Source organism: Mustelus asterias, chromosome 6 (genome assembly GCF_964213995.1).
Source record: "Mustelus asterias chromosome 6, sMusAst1.hap1.1, whole genome shotgun sequence".
NCBI classification, from domain to species: Eukaryota; Metazoa; Chordata; class Chondrichthyes; order Carcharhiniformes; family Triakidae; genus Mustelus; species Mustelus asterias.
In genome coordinates, this window is record NC_135806.1 from 7,269,865 (window position 1) to 7,282,431 (window position 12,567).

General features: G+C 46.5%; 1 protein-coding gene across 1 annotated transcript; it reads left to right on the top strand.

Annotated features, from left to right (window-relative positions):
* The first annotated feature begins 571 nt into the window (after nucleotides 1-571).
* Nucleotides 572-3,338, top strand: LOC144494754 (transmembrane protein 215-like). Its single transcript, XM_078214047.1, has one exon. It carries the CDS (start codon nucleotides 716-718, stop codon nucleotides 1,340-1,342), a length of 627 nt encoding a protein of 208 aa, XP_078070173.1. The 5' UTR covers nucleotides 572-715; the 3' UTR covers nucleotides 1,343-3,338.
* Nucleotides 3,339-12,567: the final 9,229 nt, after the last annotated feature.

The following is a 12,567-nucleotide window of genomic DNA, read 5'->3' on the forward strand; positions in this document are numbered from 1 at the left end:
TATCCCTGCTTCCAAAAAACTTTCTGCCGCAGCGAAGCTGCCAGTGGATAACGCCACACCGTGTGCTGATCATTTATGACACTAATGCTTCACTCGAATTCAGTCCTCTTATAGTTAAACTGAGTCAAATAGAGAAGCATGCCTTTGTAATATAACCCAGGTACAGTTAAACAGGAATGAACTCTCAGTAAGTTTCTAAGACAAGCGGATATCATTATGTAAACACTGGATATTGATGGTAACAGCAGGGAAGATGTAAACATCTTCCCCAGTCCAAGGCAATTCATTGAAACCTCTGGAGCTCAGTAGTCTCCAGCCAGAATAAGCACAGGCTGTTTGGGATCTGCAAAAAGCTATTCTGGAGTTGTCTGAGCACAGTTGGATGTAAAAGGATATCTCGATTAAGGGGAATTGGACCATCTCCTCTCTGGCTTGGCACTCCAATCTCTGGTTGGGCACACACACACACAGGGAGCTCTCCAAAGTTACTTTCACAGCAGGGTTTCCAGTTACTGCACAGTGTGACTGACACATACTCCACTCCCAGATAACAGGCTGGGGAGAGCAAAGCTGGAAGGAGCCAGGCTTTGCAGAGGGTGATCTATCCAGCTTGGAGAGGAGGAGGGGACTGGAAGAGGGTTCAATCCCAGAGACACACAGAGAGAGACAAGGGACATCTCTCCCACAGTGACAAACAAGATCCCACAGTTCTCAAATGAGAGCAGACAACATCAACCCCAGGACAGGGCTGGTGGTAGCTCTGGTGAGTGTCTTCCTGGTTTTTGGCTTCATGTTCACAATGTCTGGAGTCAGGGGTGAGACCCTGGGGGATATCCCCCTCATTGCCATTGGGCCAGCTATCTTCCTGCCGGGAGTGGCTGCCATCCTACTAGCCAAGAAGACGGATGGGTGCTCCAAGTGGCCCGCTTTCTGCTGCCCCCGCCCCAGGGAGGAGGCTGGGGGTGAGCTCCTGGCGGAACAGAGCGTGGAAGGGAGCTGGCAGGACATGTCCAAGACCTCCACCCGCAGCCAGACCCCCGACACCGAGGAGGGGGGCTCGGTGGTGCTGGATTCCCGGAGCCTGATCAGGAAGAGCGACCAAGAGGCAGCCAGGAGGTACCTGGAGACTTACTACCCCTCCGGAGTCTTCAACTACTGCGCCTTCTCCCGGCTCTGCTCCAACCGGGACAGTGCCTTCTACACCAGTGTCTACTCCACCCGGGACAGCGTAGTCTACTCCCCTCGGGACAGTGTGCCCTACGGCAGGTATTACTGCTGTTACCCCAGCCCGGGGGAAGCCCAACACGTTAGACTTTGCTGGGATTACGAGACAATAGTGTGAGAGGAGAGAGGGGGGAAATGAACCAGAGTGCCGCCTCCACAGCCGAATAGCCAAACTCCTCTCACCGCTGGATCTTTCTTTTCATCCGCGAACTAAGACTTGGATCTGCGGGTTGTAGCAAATTTAGATGAACACAGACTATTTTTTGTGGGCGACATTACACTTGGCACTCGGGAAATTGGGGTTTCAATGTTATTACATGTTAATTGCAAAATTCAAACTCTACGTTGGACAAGTCACTAATTACTAAACTTTGCATTGTTTTATGGTGTCTTAATGTCGCATTTTAATTCCTCAGCCACGCCCGGGTCTTTAGGTTAGAATCTGATTTGCAGCAATATATTTGCAAATTATATCTGAAACATATTAGAGGGTTGTAAATCCGTGTTTGCACTAGCAATAACTAATTTATAAAACCATTCAGATTTGCATTTACCCAGTTGTTGTCTTTTTAATTTACTGCAGGAGTCCGTAAGAAAAAAACCCAAAATGTTCAAATTCTTGATTTGATTTGATTTATTATTGTCACATGTATTAACATACAGTGAAAAGTACTGTTTCTTGCGCGCTTTACAAAGCATACCGTTCATAGAGAAGGAAAGGAGAGAATGCAGAATGCAGTGTTACAGTCAAAGCTAGGGTTTAGAGAAAGATCAACTTAATATAAGGTAGATCCATTTACGAGTCTGACAGCAGCAGGGAAGAAGCTGTTTTTGAGTCAGTTGGTATGTGACCTCAGACTTTTGTATCTTTTTCCCCAGGGAAAAATGTGGAAGAGAGAATGTCAGGGTGCATGGGGTCCTTGATTATGCTGGGGTTAAATATCGGTCCTATTAACATCGGTAATAAGGGTTTTCAGGTTTACAAGATTAGTTTGGACAAGTTTTACTGCTAACCTCCATTTCCAAGTTTATTCAGTTCTTCTTTCTATTTCAATTTGTGAATGGAAAATGGGATTAAAATGAGGGGCTAGTTTATTTTTCCCTCGTGCCGTCAGGATGGGCTGAATGGCCTCTTTCTGCACTGTAACATTTCTATGGTTCTCTGGAAGAGTGAGACTGTTGGGGTTTACTAGGTTTTTCAGTTAAAGGGACTTTTAAAGGCGTGGGTGAATGGCTAATTAATGTTTAGGCAGGGTAAAAATAAGTCATTGATGGCGACTGTTACAAGTCACGCTTCAGTGTGATTCATGACTTGTCTATCCTTAAGTACAAGTTTTTTGTTTAACAGACTTGGCTCTTTTGACATAGAATTGCTACTGAGTGGAGGGTTGAGGTGAATATTTGATCACATGGGGATAGGACAGGGGAGAGGGCCTGGGTACGATATTCAGTCAGAAAGTCGTTGCAGACTCGATGGGCTGAATGGCCTCCTTCTGCACTGTCGGGATTCTATGATTCTATGGCCTGGACTTTGGGTTTGTGATGACAGTCAGCGATCACTGTCATTATGCCACTGAAACTGACAGCAGCATGGTGCCTCACAGAGCCAGGGACCTGGGTTCAATTCCGGCCTCGGTTGACTGTCTGTGTGGAGTTTGCACATTCTCCCCATGTCTGCATGGGTTTCCTCCGGGTGCTCCGGTTTCCTCCCACAGTCTGAAGATGTGTAGGTGTCCATGCTAAATTGCCCCTTAGAGTTTGGGGGACTAGCAGGGTAAATACATCGGGTTATGGGGATAGAGCCTAGGTGGGATTGTGGTCGGTGCAGGCTCGATGGGCCAAATGGCCTCCTTCTGCACAATCGGGAATCTAACTTCTGGCGTCCGCATGTGCGCAGTTTAATGCAGAAATCCAGAGACTGCTGTCAGCAATCCTACACTCCTCCAGCAAGTGTGCCGCTGAGGTCCGACTGCTGTCGATTAAACTTATAAGAGTTTGGCAGGAGATTGACAGAGTAGACACTGAGAAGTTGTTTCCCCTGGCTGGGGAATCTAGATGTGGAGATGCTGGCATTGGACTGGGGTATACACAGTAAGAGTTTTAACAACACCAGGTTAAAGTCCAACAGGTTTATTTGGTAGCAAATGCCATTAGCTTTCGGAGCGCTGCTCCTTCATCAGTTGGAGTGGAAATCTGCTCTCATACAGACCTGTATGAGAGCAGATTTCCACTCCAACTGATGAAGGAGCAGCGCTCCGAAAGCTAATGGGATTTGCTACCAAATAAACCTGTTGGACTTTAACCCCTGGTGTTGTTAAAACTCTTACTGGGGAATCTAGAACATGGGAGCGTAGTTTCAGGATAAGGGGACGATGAGTTAAGAATAAGATGAGGAAAAATGATTTCACTCAAAGGGTTGTGAATCTTTGGAATTCTCTACCCCCGAGAGTTGTGGATGCTGCATCATTGAAGACATTTGAGGCTGGGAAAGACAGATTTTCTTCTTTCGGGGAATCAACAAAAATGGAGAGGGGGCAGGAAGGTGGAATTGAAGCCCAATATCAGCTATGATTGTACTGAATAGTGGGGCAGGCTCAGTGGGCCAAATGGTTTATTCCTGCCCTGATTTGTTATGTTCTTATGCACTTCCACTATTATGCTCTTAATCTCACCGTAAAAACTCAACACCAAGTTACACCTTGTTGGTGCAACTGGGCTTGTAAATAGTGTATTAAGTTCATAATTGCTGCTAAACATGCATCAGCTCCAAAAGAGTGATTTGTTGAATGTCAGATTTTCCCATTATAGAGTTAGAAATTCCAGAGTATTAAACATTTAAAAAACTTTGCCTATGATATGTCAGCTTTTACTTTATTCCCATGTGTTTGTCCCATTCTTTACTTTGTGATCAGTAAACTGTAGAAATTAACAGTCAATGGATTCAGTTGTTTTTATTTCCTGGTTTGCTGACTGTGAGAATACCCCACTGTGATTGGCTGCTTACACTGCTCGATGATATCACTGTTGCTGGATGGTTGGAGATCCCTTTGATTTGGTATCCGATCAGAAAAGGGAATTCCACATCACAGAGGTCACTGGAGCTGGTGGGCAGTTTTCTCCAAGGTTAGTGGTGAGTGCCATTGGTTCACAGCTGAATGCAAAATACAGCCCCTCCATTCACATCCCCCTTCCCCCTCCCAACTCCATTCCTTCTGTACTTGTCCCTGCACAAAAAACACTTTCCCAATTCATTTACAACTGAACTTTCAAAATCTCAGCCATCTAGCCTTTGGTGCCCTGTTCACCATGACATTTCTGCAATTACCCATTTGTACAACCATACCTTTACCTCCGCCTCTGATTGCCTATTCCTCAGTAAAACCATTACTGTCTTTCACCCTGGCTATTCCCTAGTGCAGCTCTCATCCCCATTCTCTTAAGTCTAAGAGATGCAGACTTGAATAAATATGGTGGACAACTAGTTTATCTAGGTACTGCCAGAACTGGCTGGACCAGCCAGAGGGGAGGTGATGGCCTAGTGGTATCGCTCGCTTATTAATCCATGAAATTCAGCTAATGTTCTGGGGACCTGAGTTCGAATCCCACCCATGGCAGATGGTGAAATTTGAATTCAATAAAAAAAAACTGGAATTAGCAATCTACTGATGACCATGAAACCATTGACAGAAAAGCCCATCTGGTTCGCTAGTGTCCTTTAGGGGAGGACATCTGCTGTCCTTACCTGGTCTGGCCTACATGTGACTCCAGAGTCACAGCAATGTGGTTGACTCTCAACTGCCCTCGGGCTATTAGGGATGGGTAATAAATGCTGGCCAGCCAGCGACGCCCATAGGTAGCACGATAGCACAGTGGTTAGCACTGCTGCTTCACAGCTCCAGGGTCCCGGGTTCGATTCCCGGCTCGGGTCACTGTCTGTGTGGAGTTTGCACATTCTCCTCGTGTCTGCGTGGGTTTCCTCCGGGTGCTCCGGTTTCCTCCCACAGTCCAAAGATGTGCGGGTTAGGTTGATTGGCCAGGTTAAAAATTGCCCCTTAGAGTCCTGGGATGTGTAGGTTAGAGGGATTAGCGGGTAAATATGTGGGGGTAGGGCCTGGGTGGGATTGTGGTCGGTGCAGACTCGATGGGCCGAATGGCCTCCTTCTGCACTGTAGGGTTTCTATGATTTCTATGTCCCACGAATCAAAAACAAATACATGAGGAACTATTGGGTTTTGCTCTCTTCTGCTAAAACAGCTCACTATTCCAGCATCATCATGGAATACCAAGATAATTTCCATAATCTTTCTGCTATTCTAAACTATCTCCTTAAATGCCTCCCTTGTCTCCTCCACCATCACTTGCAAAAACAAGTGTGAGGATCTTCTGGACATTTTTGCCTTTAAGATTGAGACCATTTGATCAGCTGCCTCTCACTTCCCATGCTCCCCCGGGTCACTGGGTTAAACTTCCTCTAAGGCCCTAGCCCTGAACTTGCATCTTTCTCCAGTTTCCCACTTGCCTCATACCCTTTCTGATCTCAACCTGCACGAGATACACATCCTGCTCCCCCGATCCCAATCCCGCCAAACTGCTGACCATACAACTTCCCCTCATAGTCCCCCATGTTAGTTAATAACATCGATGATTCTCCCTCACGTACTGTCCAATTTTTGAACCTGCTGCCATCACCCCTCTCACAAGTTCATAAGATATAGGAGCAGAATTAGGCCATTCCACCCATCGAGTCCGCTCCGCCATTCGATCACGGCTGATGTGCTCCTCATCCCCATTTTCCTGCCTTCTCCCCATAACCCTTCAACCCATTACCAATTAAAAATCTGTCTAACTCCTCCTTAAATTTACTCACTGTCCCAGCCTCCACCGCACTTTGGGGTAGCGAATTCCACAGATTCACAACCCTTTGGGAGAAGTAGTTTCTCCTCAACTCTGTTTTAAATTTTCTACCCCTTATCCTAAGACTATGAAAAACAATCTTTGACCCCCTCCAACCTTGCAAACTACTTGCTGATCTCCAGCCTCCTTTTTTTCTCTAAGGTCCTTGAACATGTTGTTGACTCTCAAATCTATGTCATCTTTCCATAACTCTGTGTTTGATTCCCTCCAATCAAGTTTCCATCCCCTGCCAAGGAATGAAGCAGCCCTTATTACAGTCACAAATGACATTCTATCTGACTACGACAAAGGTGAACTATCTCTTTTCATCCTTCTTGACCTGTCCTTTAACAGGGTTGACCCTAAAATTCTGCTCCAGCCGCGCCCCCCCCCCCGCCCCGCCCCCCCGTATTGTCATCCAGCTGGCTGGGACTGCATTTGCCTGGTTCCATTCCTATCTGTCTCGTTGCAGCCAGAGGATTACTTGCAATGATTTCTCTCCTGATTCCAGCGTCATTCCCTCTGGTGATCCCCTTCTATTCCTTGTGCTGCCCCTCAGTAGTGAAGGCACTGTGTTAGTTTTCACATTTATACTGTCAACATCCATCTCTACCTCACCACCAGCACTCTTGACCCTCCGTGACCTCCAAACGGTAAGACTGCCTGTCCGACATCCAGGACCAGATGAACAAACATTTCCTCCAACTAAATTTTGGGAAGGGAAAAGAAATCAGACAGATACTGTGTTCCCTTGCTCCTGACGCCATCCCTCTCCATGGCAACGGCCAGAGGTTGAACCAGACTGTTTGCAACCTCTGTGCGCTCTTTGACCCTGAGGTGAATGGGATCAAAGGTTATGGGGAAAAAGCAAGATTAGGCGATTGAGTTGGACGATCAGCCATGACTGTAATGAATGACGGGGCAGACTCGAAGGGCCAAATGGCCTCCTCCTGCTTTTATCTTCAATGTTTCTATGAATTTCCACTTAAATATCCTTGCCTTCACTATGTAAAGACTTCAGTCAGGCCATTGAGATTGGCCTATTGGAATATGAGCTCCCTGATTAAGGATCCAATTGATGGGCCAATCAGGGAGTCTTTTCCTTGTATTTAACCGGGAGTGTCAGTTCCTCTGACAACCCCGGAGATTGACTGCTAATTACTAGCACTCTGTGTACTGCTATTAGAGTTTGTAAATAAAGGGATTTTGGTGAAAGGATTTCTGCCTCTGAAGCCTTATTACACACTAAAAGTTCTTATTTTTCTCCTCTTAACATCACTCAACTCCATCTCTGCCTCAACCTGTCTACAGCTGAACCCATTATTCTTTGTTACCTCTAAACCTGACTATTCCAAAGGCCTCTCTAGTTCTAACCTCTGCCAACTTGAGGTCATTCAAAATTTTACTGCCTGTTTCCTTGCGCCAATCCTGCTCCCCCCCCCCCCGTTTCTGCTATCCTACATTACCCCCTGGTTAAACAACACAGCAATTTAAACATTCTTACCCTTGTTTTCAAATTCAACCATATCCTCAGCCCCTACCCCTATCTCTATAATTATAGAGAGATTATAGATAGATTATACTGATCCAAAGATAGTCTCACGACACCAGGTTAAAGTCCAACAGGTTAATTTGGAATCACGAGCTTTAGGTGAGTGCTCTGAAAGCTTGTGATTCCAAATAAACCTGTTGGACTTTAACCTGGTGTTGTGAGACTTCTTACTGTGCCCGCCCCAATCCAACTGGCATCTCCACATCATGATCCAAAGATGTACAGGTTAGGTGGATCGGCCATGCTAAATTGCCCCCTGAGTGTCCCAAGATGTGTAGGTTAAGTGGGGTAAATGTATGGGGTTACAGAGATAGGGTGGGGGGGGTGGTTCTGGGTAAGATACTCTGTGAGAGGGTCGATGCAGACTCAATGGGCCTCCTTCTGCACTGTAGGGATTCTATGATTCTAAAATTCGGATACAGTAATCAAATAAGTGTCTACATCAGGGTCAGGATAGAAGACTAGGGGAAGTCTTCCTCCTTTCTTCCGTACTTGGCGTCACCCTCCCAATACCAGACTGTCCTCTACATCAAGGCAGCATTTGAACAAATTTGCATCAGAATTGAAGTCCAAGGGAATCAAAGTGAAAAATCTCATTCAGCATAAACTCAGAAACAGAGATGTTTACTGATGATTCTGCAGTGTTCCATTCCACTCAGAGTACTGGAGCAACAGTAAAGTTCATTTATTGGTCACAAGTAGGCTTACACTAACACTGCAATGAAGTTGCTATGAAAATCTCCTAGTTGCCACACTCCGCCGCCTGTGCGGGTACACTGAGGGAGAATTTAGCACGGCCAATGCACTAAACCAGCACATTTTTCAGATTGTGGGAGGAAACCGGAGCACCCGGAGGAATCCCACGCAGACATGAGGAGAACATGCAAACTCCACACAGTCACTGACCCGAGCCAGGAATTGAATCTGGGTCCATGGCGATGTGAGGCAGCAGTTCTAACCACTGTACCACCGTGCCGCCCCCTGTACCACTGTGCAGTCTATGCCCACATGCAGCTAGACATGTACAACAGTCAGGATTGGGTTAATATGTGGCAAATAACATTCATGCCACACGAGTGCCAGGCAACGACTAGCTCCAGCAGAGAGAATTTAACCATTTCCTTACATTCAATGGCATTATCGTTGAGGGAACTCCCTCGATCAACATCCTGGGAGTTACCATTGACCAGAAAATTAACTGACTCGCCACATAAACACAGTGGCTATAAGAGCAGGTCAGAGACCGTGAATTCTGTGGCAAGCAACTCACCTCCTGATTCCCCCAAAGCCTGTTCATCATCAACAAGACACAAGTCAGGAGTGTGATGGAACATTCTCCACTTGCCTGGATGGGTGCAACTCCAACAACACTCAAGAAGCTCGACACCATCCAGGACAAAGCAGCCCGCTTGATTGGCACCCCATCCAACACTTTCAACATTCAATCCCACAAACACTGGTGTACCATCAACAAGAGGCCGAGCAGCGACTAGTCAAAGTGCCTACGTCAGCACCTTGAGAACTCACAAACTCTACCACTAACAGGAATGAGGGCAGGAAGTGGATGGAAAACTTCCACCTGCCCGGTCACACATCACTCTGACTTGGCACCATCTTGCCATTGTTCCTTCACTGTCGCTGGGTCAAAATCCAGGAAATCCCTCCCTAACAGCACTGTGGCTGCACCTACACCACAGTGACTACCGTGGATCAAGGGGGTGGTGAACCACCACCTTCTCAAGGGCAATTAGGGACTGGCAATAAATGCTGGCCTGGCCAGCGACACTCATATCATAGTTTAAAGTTCAAAGTTTTAAAGTTTATTGATTAATGTCACAAGTAGGCTTACATTAATACTGCAATGAAGTTACTGTGAAAATCCCCTAGTCGCCACATTCTGGCGCCTTTTCAGGTACACTGAGGGAGAAATTAGCATGGCCAATGCACCCTAACAACCAGCGCAGCTTTCGGACTGTGGGATGAAACCGGAGCACTCGGAGGAAACCCACACAAGCACTGGGAGAATGTGCAAACTCCACACAGACAATGACCCAAGCTGGGAATCAAACTCGGGTCCCTGGCGCTGTGAGGCAGCAGTGCTAACCACTGTGCCATCATGCCGCCCCCTGCGCCCCAGAGTAAGAAATCTCTGGGACAACTCATTACTGTTAATAGGAAGAGGAAGCAAAATAATTATTCTATACTCAGCCTCTATACACTAATCCTGATAAGTACAAATAATATCCCATGAAAGACGATGAGGAGAGAGTTTTTATTCACTTATATTTGATGTCCATTATATATTAATGTTTTTGGAGTGTGTTGGCTGTGTAGAGCATTGGGATTGGGGCATGTGCCACATAATGGTCTATAGTTACCCAGGCAATGCAGGCTAATTTTTACCCTAATCACTTCATAAGACCACAAGACCATAAAATATAGGAGCAGAATTAGGCCATTCGGCCCATCGAGTTTGCTGCGCTGATCAATCATGGCTGATAAGTTTCTCAACCCCATTCTCCCACCTTTTCCCCCTAACCTTCGATCCCCTTACCGATCAAGACCCTATCTATCTCTGCCTTAAATACATTCAATGGGATGGCCTCCACAGCCTTCTGTGGGGAGGAACGGCAGCACAGTATGGCCTCACAGCGCCAGGGGCCTGGGTTCGATTCCCAGCTCAGGCGACTGTTTGTGTGGAGTCTGTACATTCTCCCCGTGCCTGTGTGGGTTTCCTCCGGGACCTCCGATTTCCTCCCACAGTCTGAAAGACGTGCTGGTTAGGGTGCATTGGCTGTGCTAAATTTTCTCTCCGTGTACCCGAACAGGCGCCGGAGTGTAGCTTCGAGGGAATTTTTACAATAACTTCATTGCAGTGTTAATGTAAGCCTACTTGTGACACTAATAAATAAACTTTAAACAATGAATTTCACACCCTGGCTGAAGAAATTCGTCCATTTATTCTAAGGCTGTGCTCTCAGATCCAAGTCTCTCCTACAGATGGAAACCCCATTTGCCACGTCCAATCTATCCAGGTCTTTCAGTATTCTGTAAGTTTCAATGAGATCCCCCTCATCCTACTAAACTCCATCGAGTACAGAGATAAACTGGGTCTCTTGTTATAGATCCCCTCCTTTCACTTTCAGTGGATATTAACATCAACTGGGACGATGATTTGGGTATTATGGGATATGGTGCAAAAACGAGTATACAAAATTAAGTCGGTGATCAGCCACTCTTCCCAGTGAATGGTAGGAACAGGCTCAAGGGTCCGAACTGTCCTCCTCCTGTTCCGATGCTACTGTGGGTGGCACATTAGAGTTGATTTGTAGCCCAAGGTGAAATCTCTCCCCAGTGAGTTTCCCCTCTTGGCTCTGACGTCAGGAACAGATGTCGAGATATTTGGCAATTCCCAGAAGGATGGAATGAAAATTGGCGAATGAGTCACCTCAGACCCAGCCAACCTTGAATATCCAGGGAGTAAATCATTCTCCCTTGACAGTCAGTGGCTAAATTAATCCAACTTATTACATAAATACAGAACTATTATTTATAGATAAGACTTAACTCAAGTTATTGGTGGTATGGGAGAAATCTTCCAGCCTCCCACTTGGCAGAGGCTGGGCATTAGGCGTTTGATCATGGACATTTGACTTATCGCTCTGTTCCTGGCATTGCTGCAACCACTTCAATCTTCTCTACAGTAGGAAGACTGAACTGCCCATTGGACTGAGGTGGTAGGTCTGTTTAAGATGCAATTTGGAATCCAAGAGACAGAACTCTTGAGGAACCCAGTGCATCTGAGTCATATAATCCCTACAGTGCAGAAAGAGGCCATTCTGCCCATCAAGTCTGCAGCGATCACAATCCCACCCAGGCCCTATTCCCGTAACCCCACATATTTACCCTGCTAATCCCCTGACACTAGGGTCAATTTAGCATGGCCAATCAACCTAACCCACACATCGTTCAGACTGTGGGAGGAAACTGGAGCACTTGGAGGAAACCCACGCAGACACAGGGAGAATGTGCAAACTCCACACAGACAGTGACCCGAGGCCGGAATTGAACCTGGGTCACTGGAGCTGTGAGTCGGCAGTTCTAACCACTGTGCCACTGTGTCACCCCTGAAGATGAAGATGCAAAGGAAATGTTTTTTAAATGGATCAGTTGTAGACAAAATGAGTGACTGTTTCAACATGTGTCCATGAACAAAATAGTTTATTTGTTCCTTTGGCTAGTTATTTTCAGTTATGGGAAGCAGATGAAATCTAGGATTTGAGCAGATAATGTAAGTTGGCATTTCAGTGCCCTATTGAGTGTGTGATGCAGTGTCAATGGTGCAGTCCTTCCGCTGAAATCATTCATAGAATCCGTTCAGTGCAGAAGAGGCCATTCGGCCCATCGAGTCTACACTGACTCTCTTACAGAGCATCTTACACAGACCCTCTCCCCCGTGCATTCCCTGTAACCCGACACATTTCCTACGGCTGATCCATCTAACCTACACATCATAGAATCCCTACAGTACAGAAGGAGGCCATTTGGCCCATCGAATCTGCACCAACGACAATCCCATCCAGGCCCTATCCGCGTAACCCTATGTATTTACCCTGCTAGACCTCCTGAGACAAAGGGACAATTTAGCATGGCCAATCCACCTAACCCTCACATCTTTGGACTGTGGGAGGAAACCCACACAGACACGGGGAGAATGTGCACACTTCGCACAGACAGTGACCCAAGCCGGGAATCAAACATGGCGCTGTGAGGCAGCAGTGCTACCCACTGTGCCGGCCCTGCGTGACAGTAAAATGTTGACATAGGGATTTTACCATTGTGACATGCTGACATATGGGATTTCCAGTACAGGTATAGGATGTAATGACAATGTGATC

Bases quoted from the DNA above. Each gene is read 5' to 3' on its own strand.
- LOC144494754 (XM_078214047.1), top strand. From the start codon at position 716: ATGAGAGCAGACAACATCAACCCCAGGACAGGGCTGGTGGTAGCTCTG.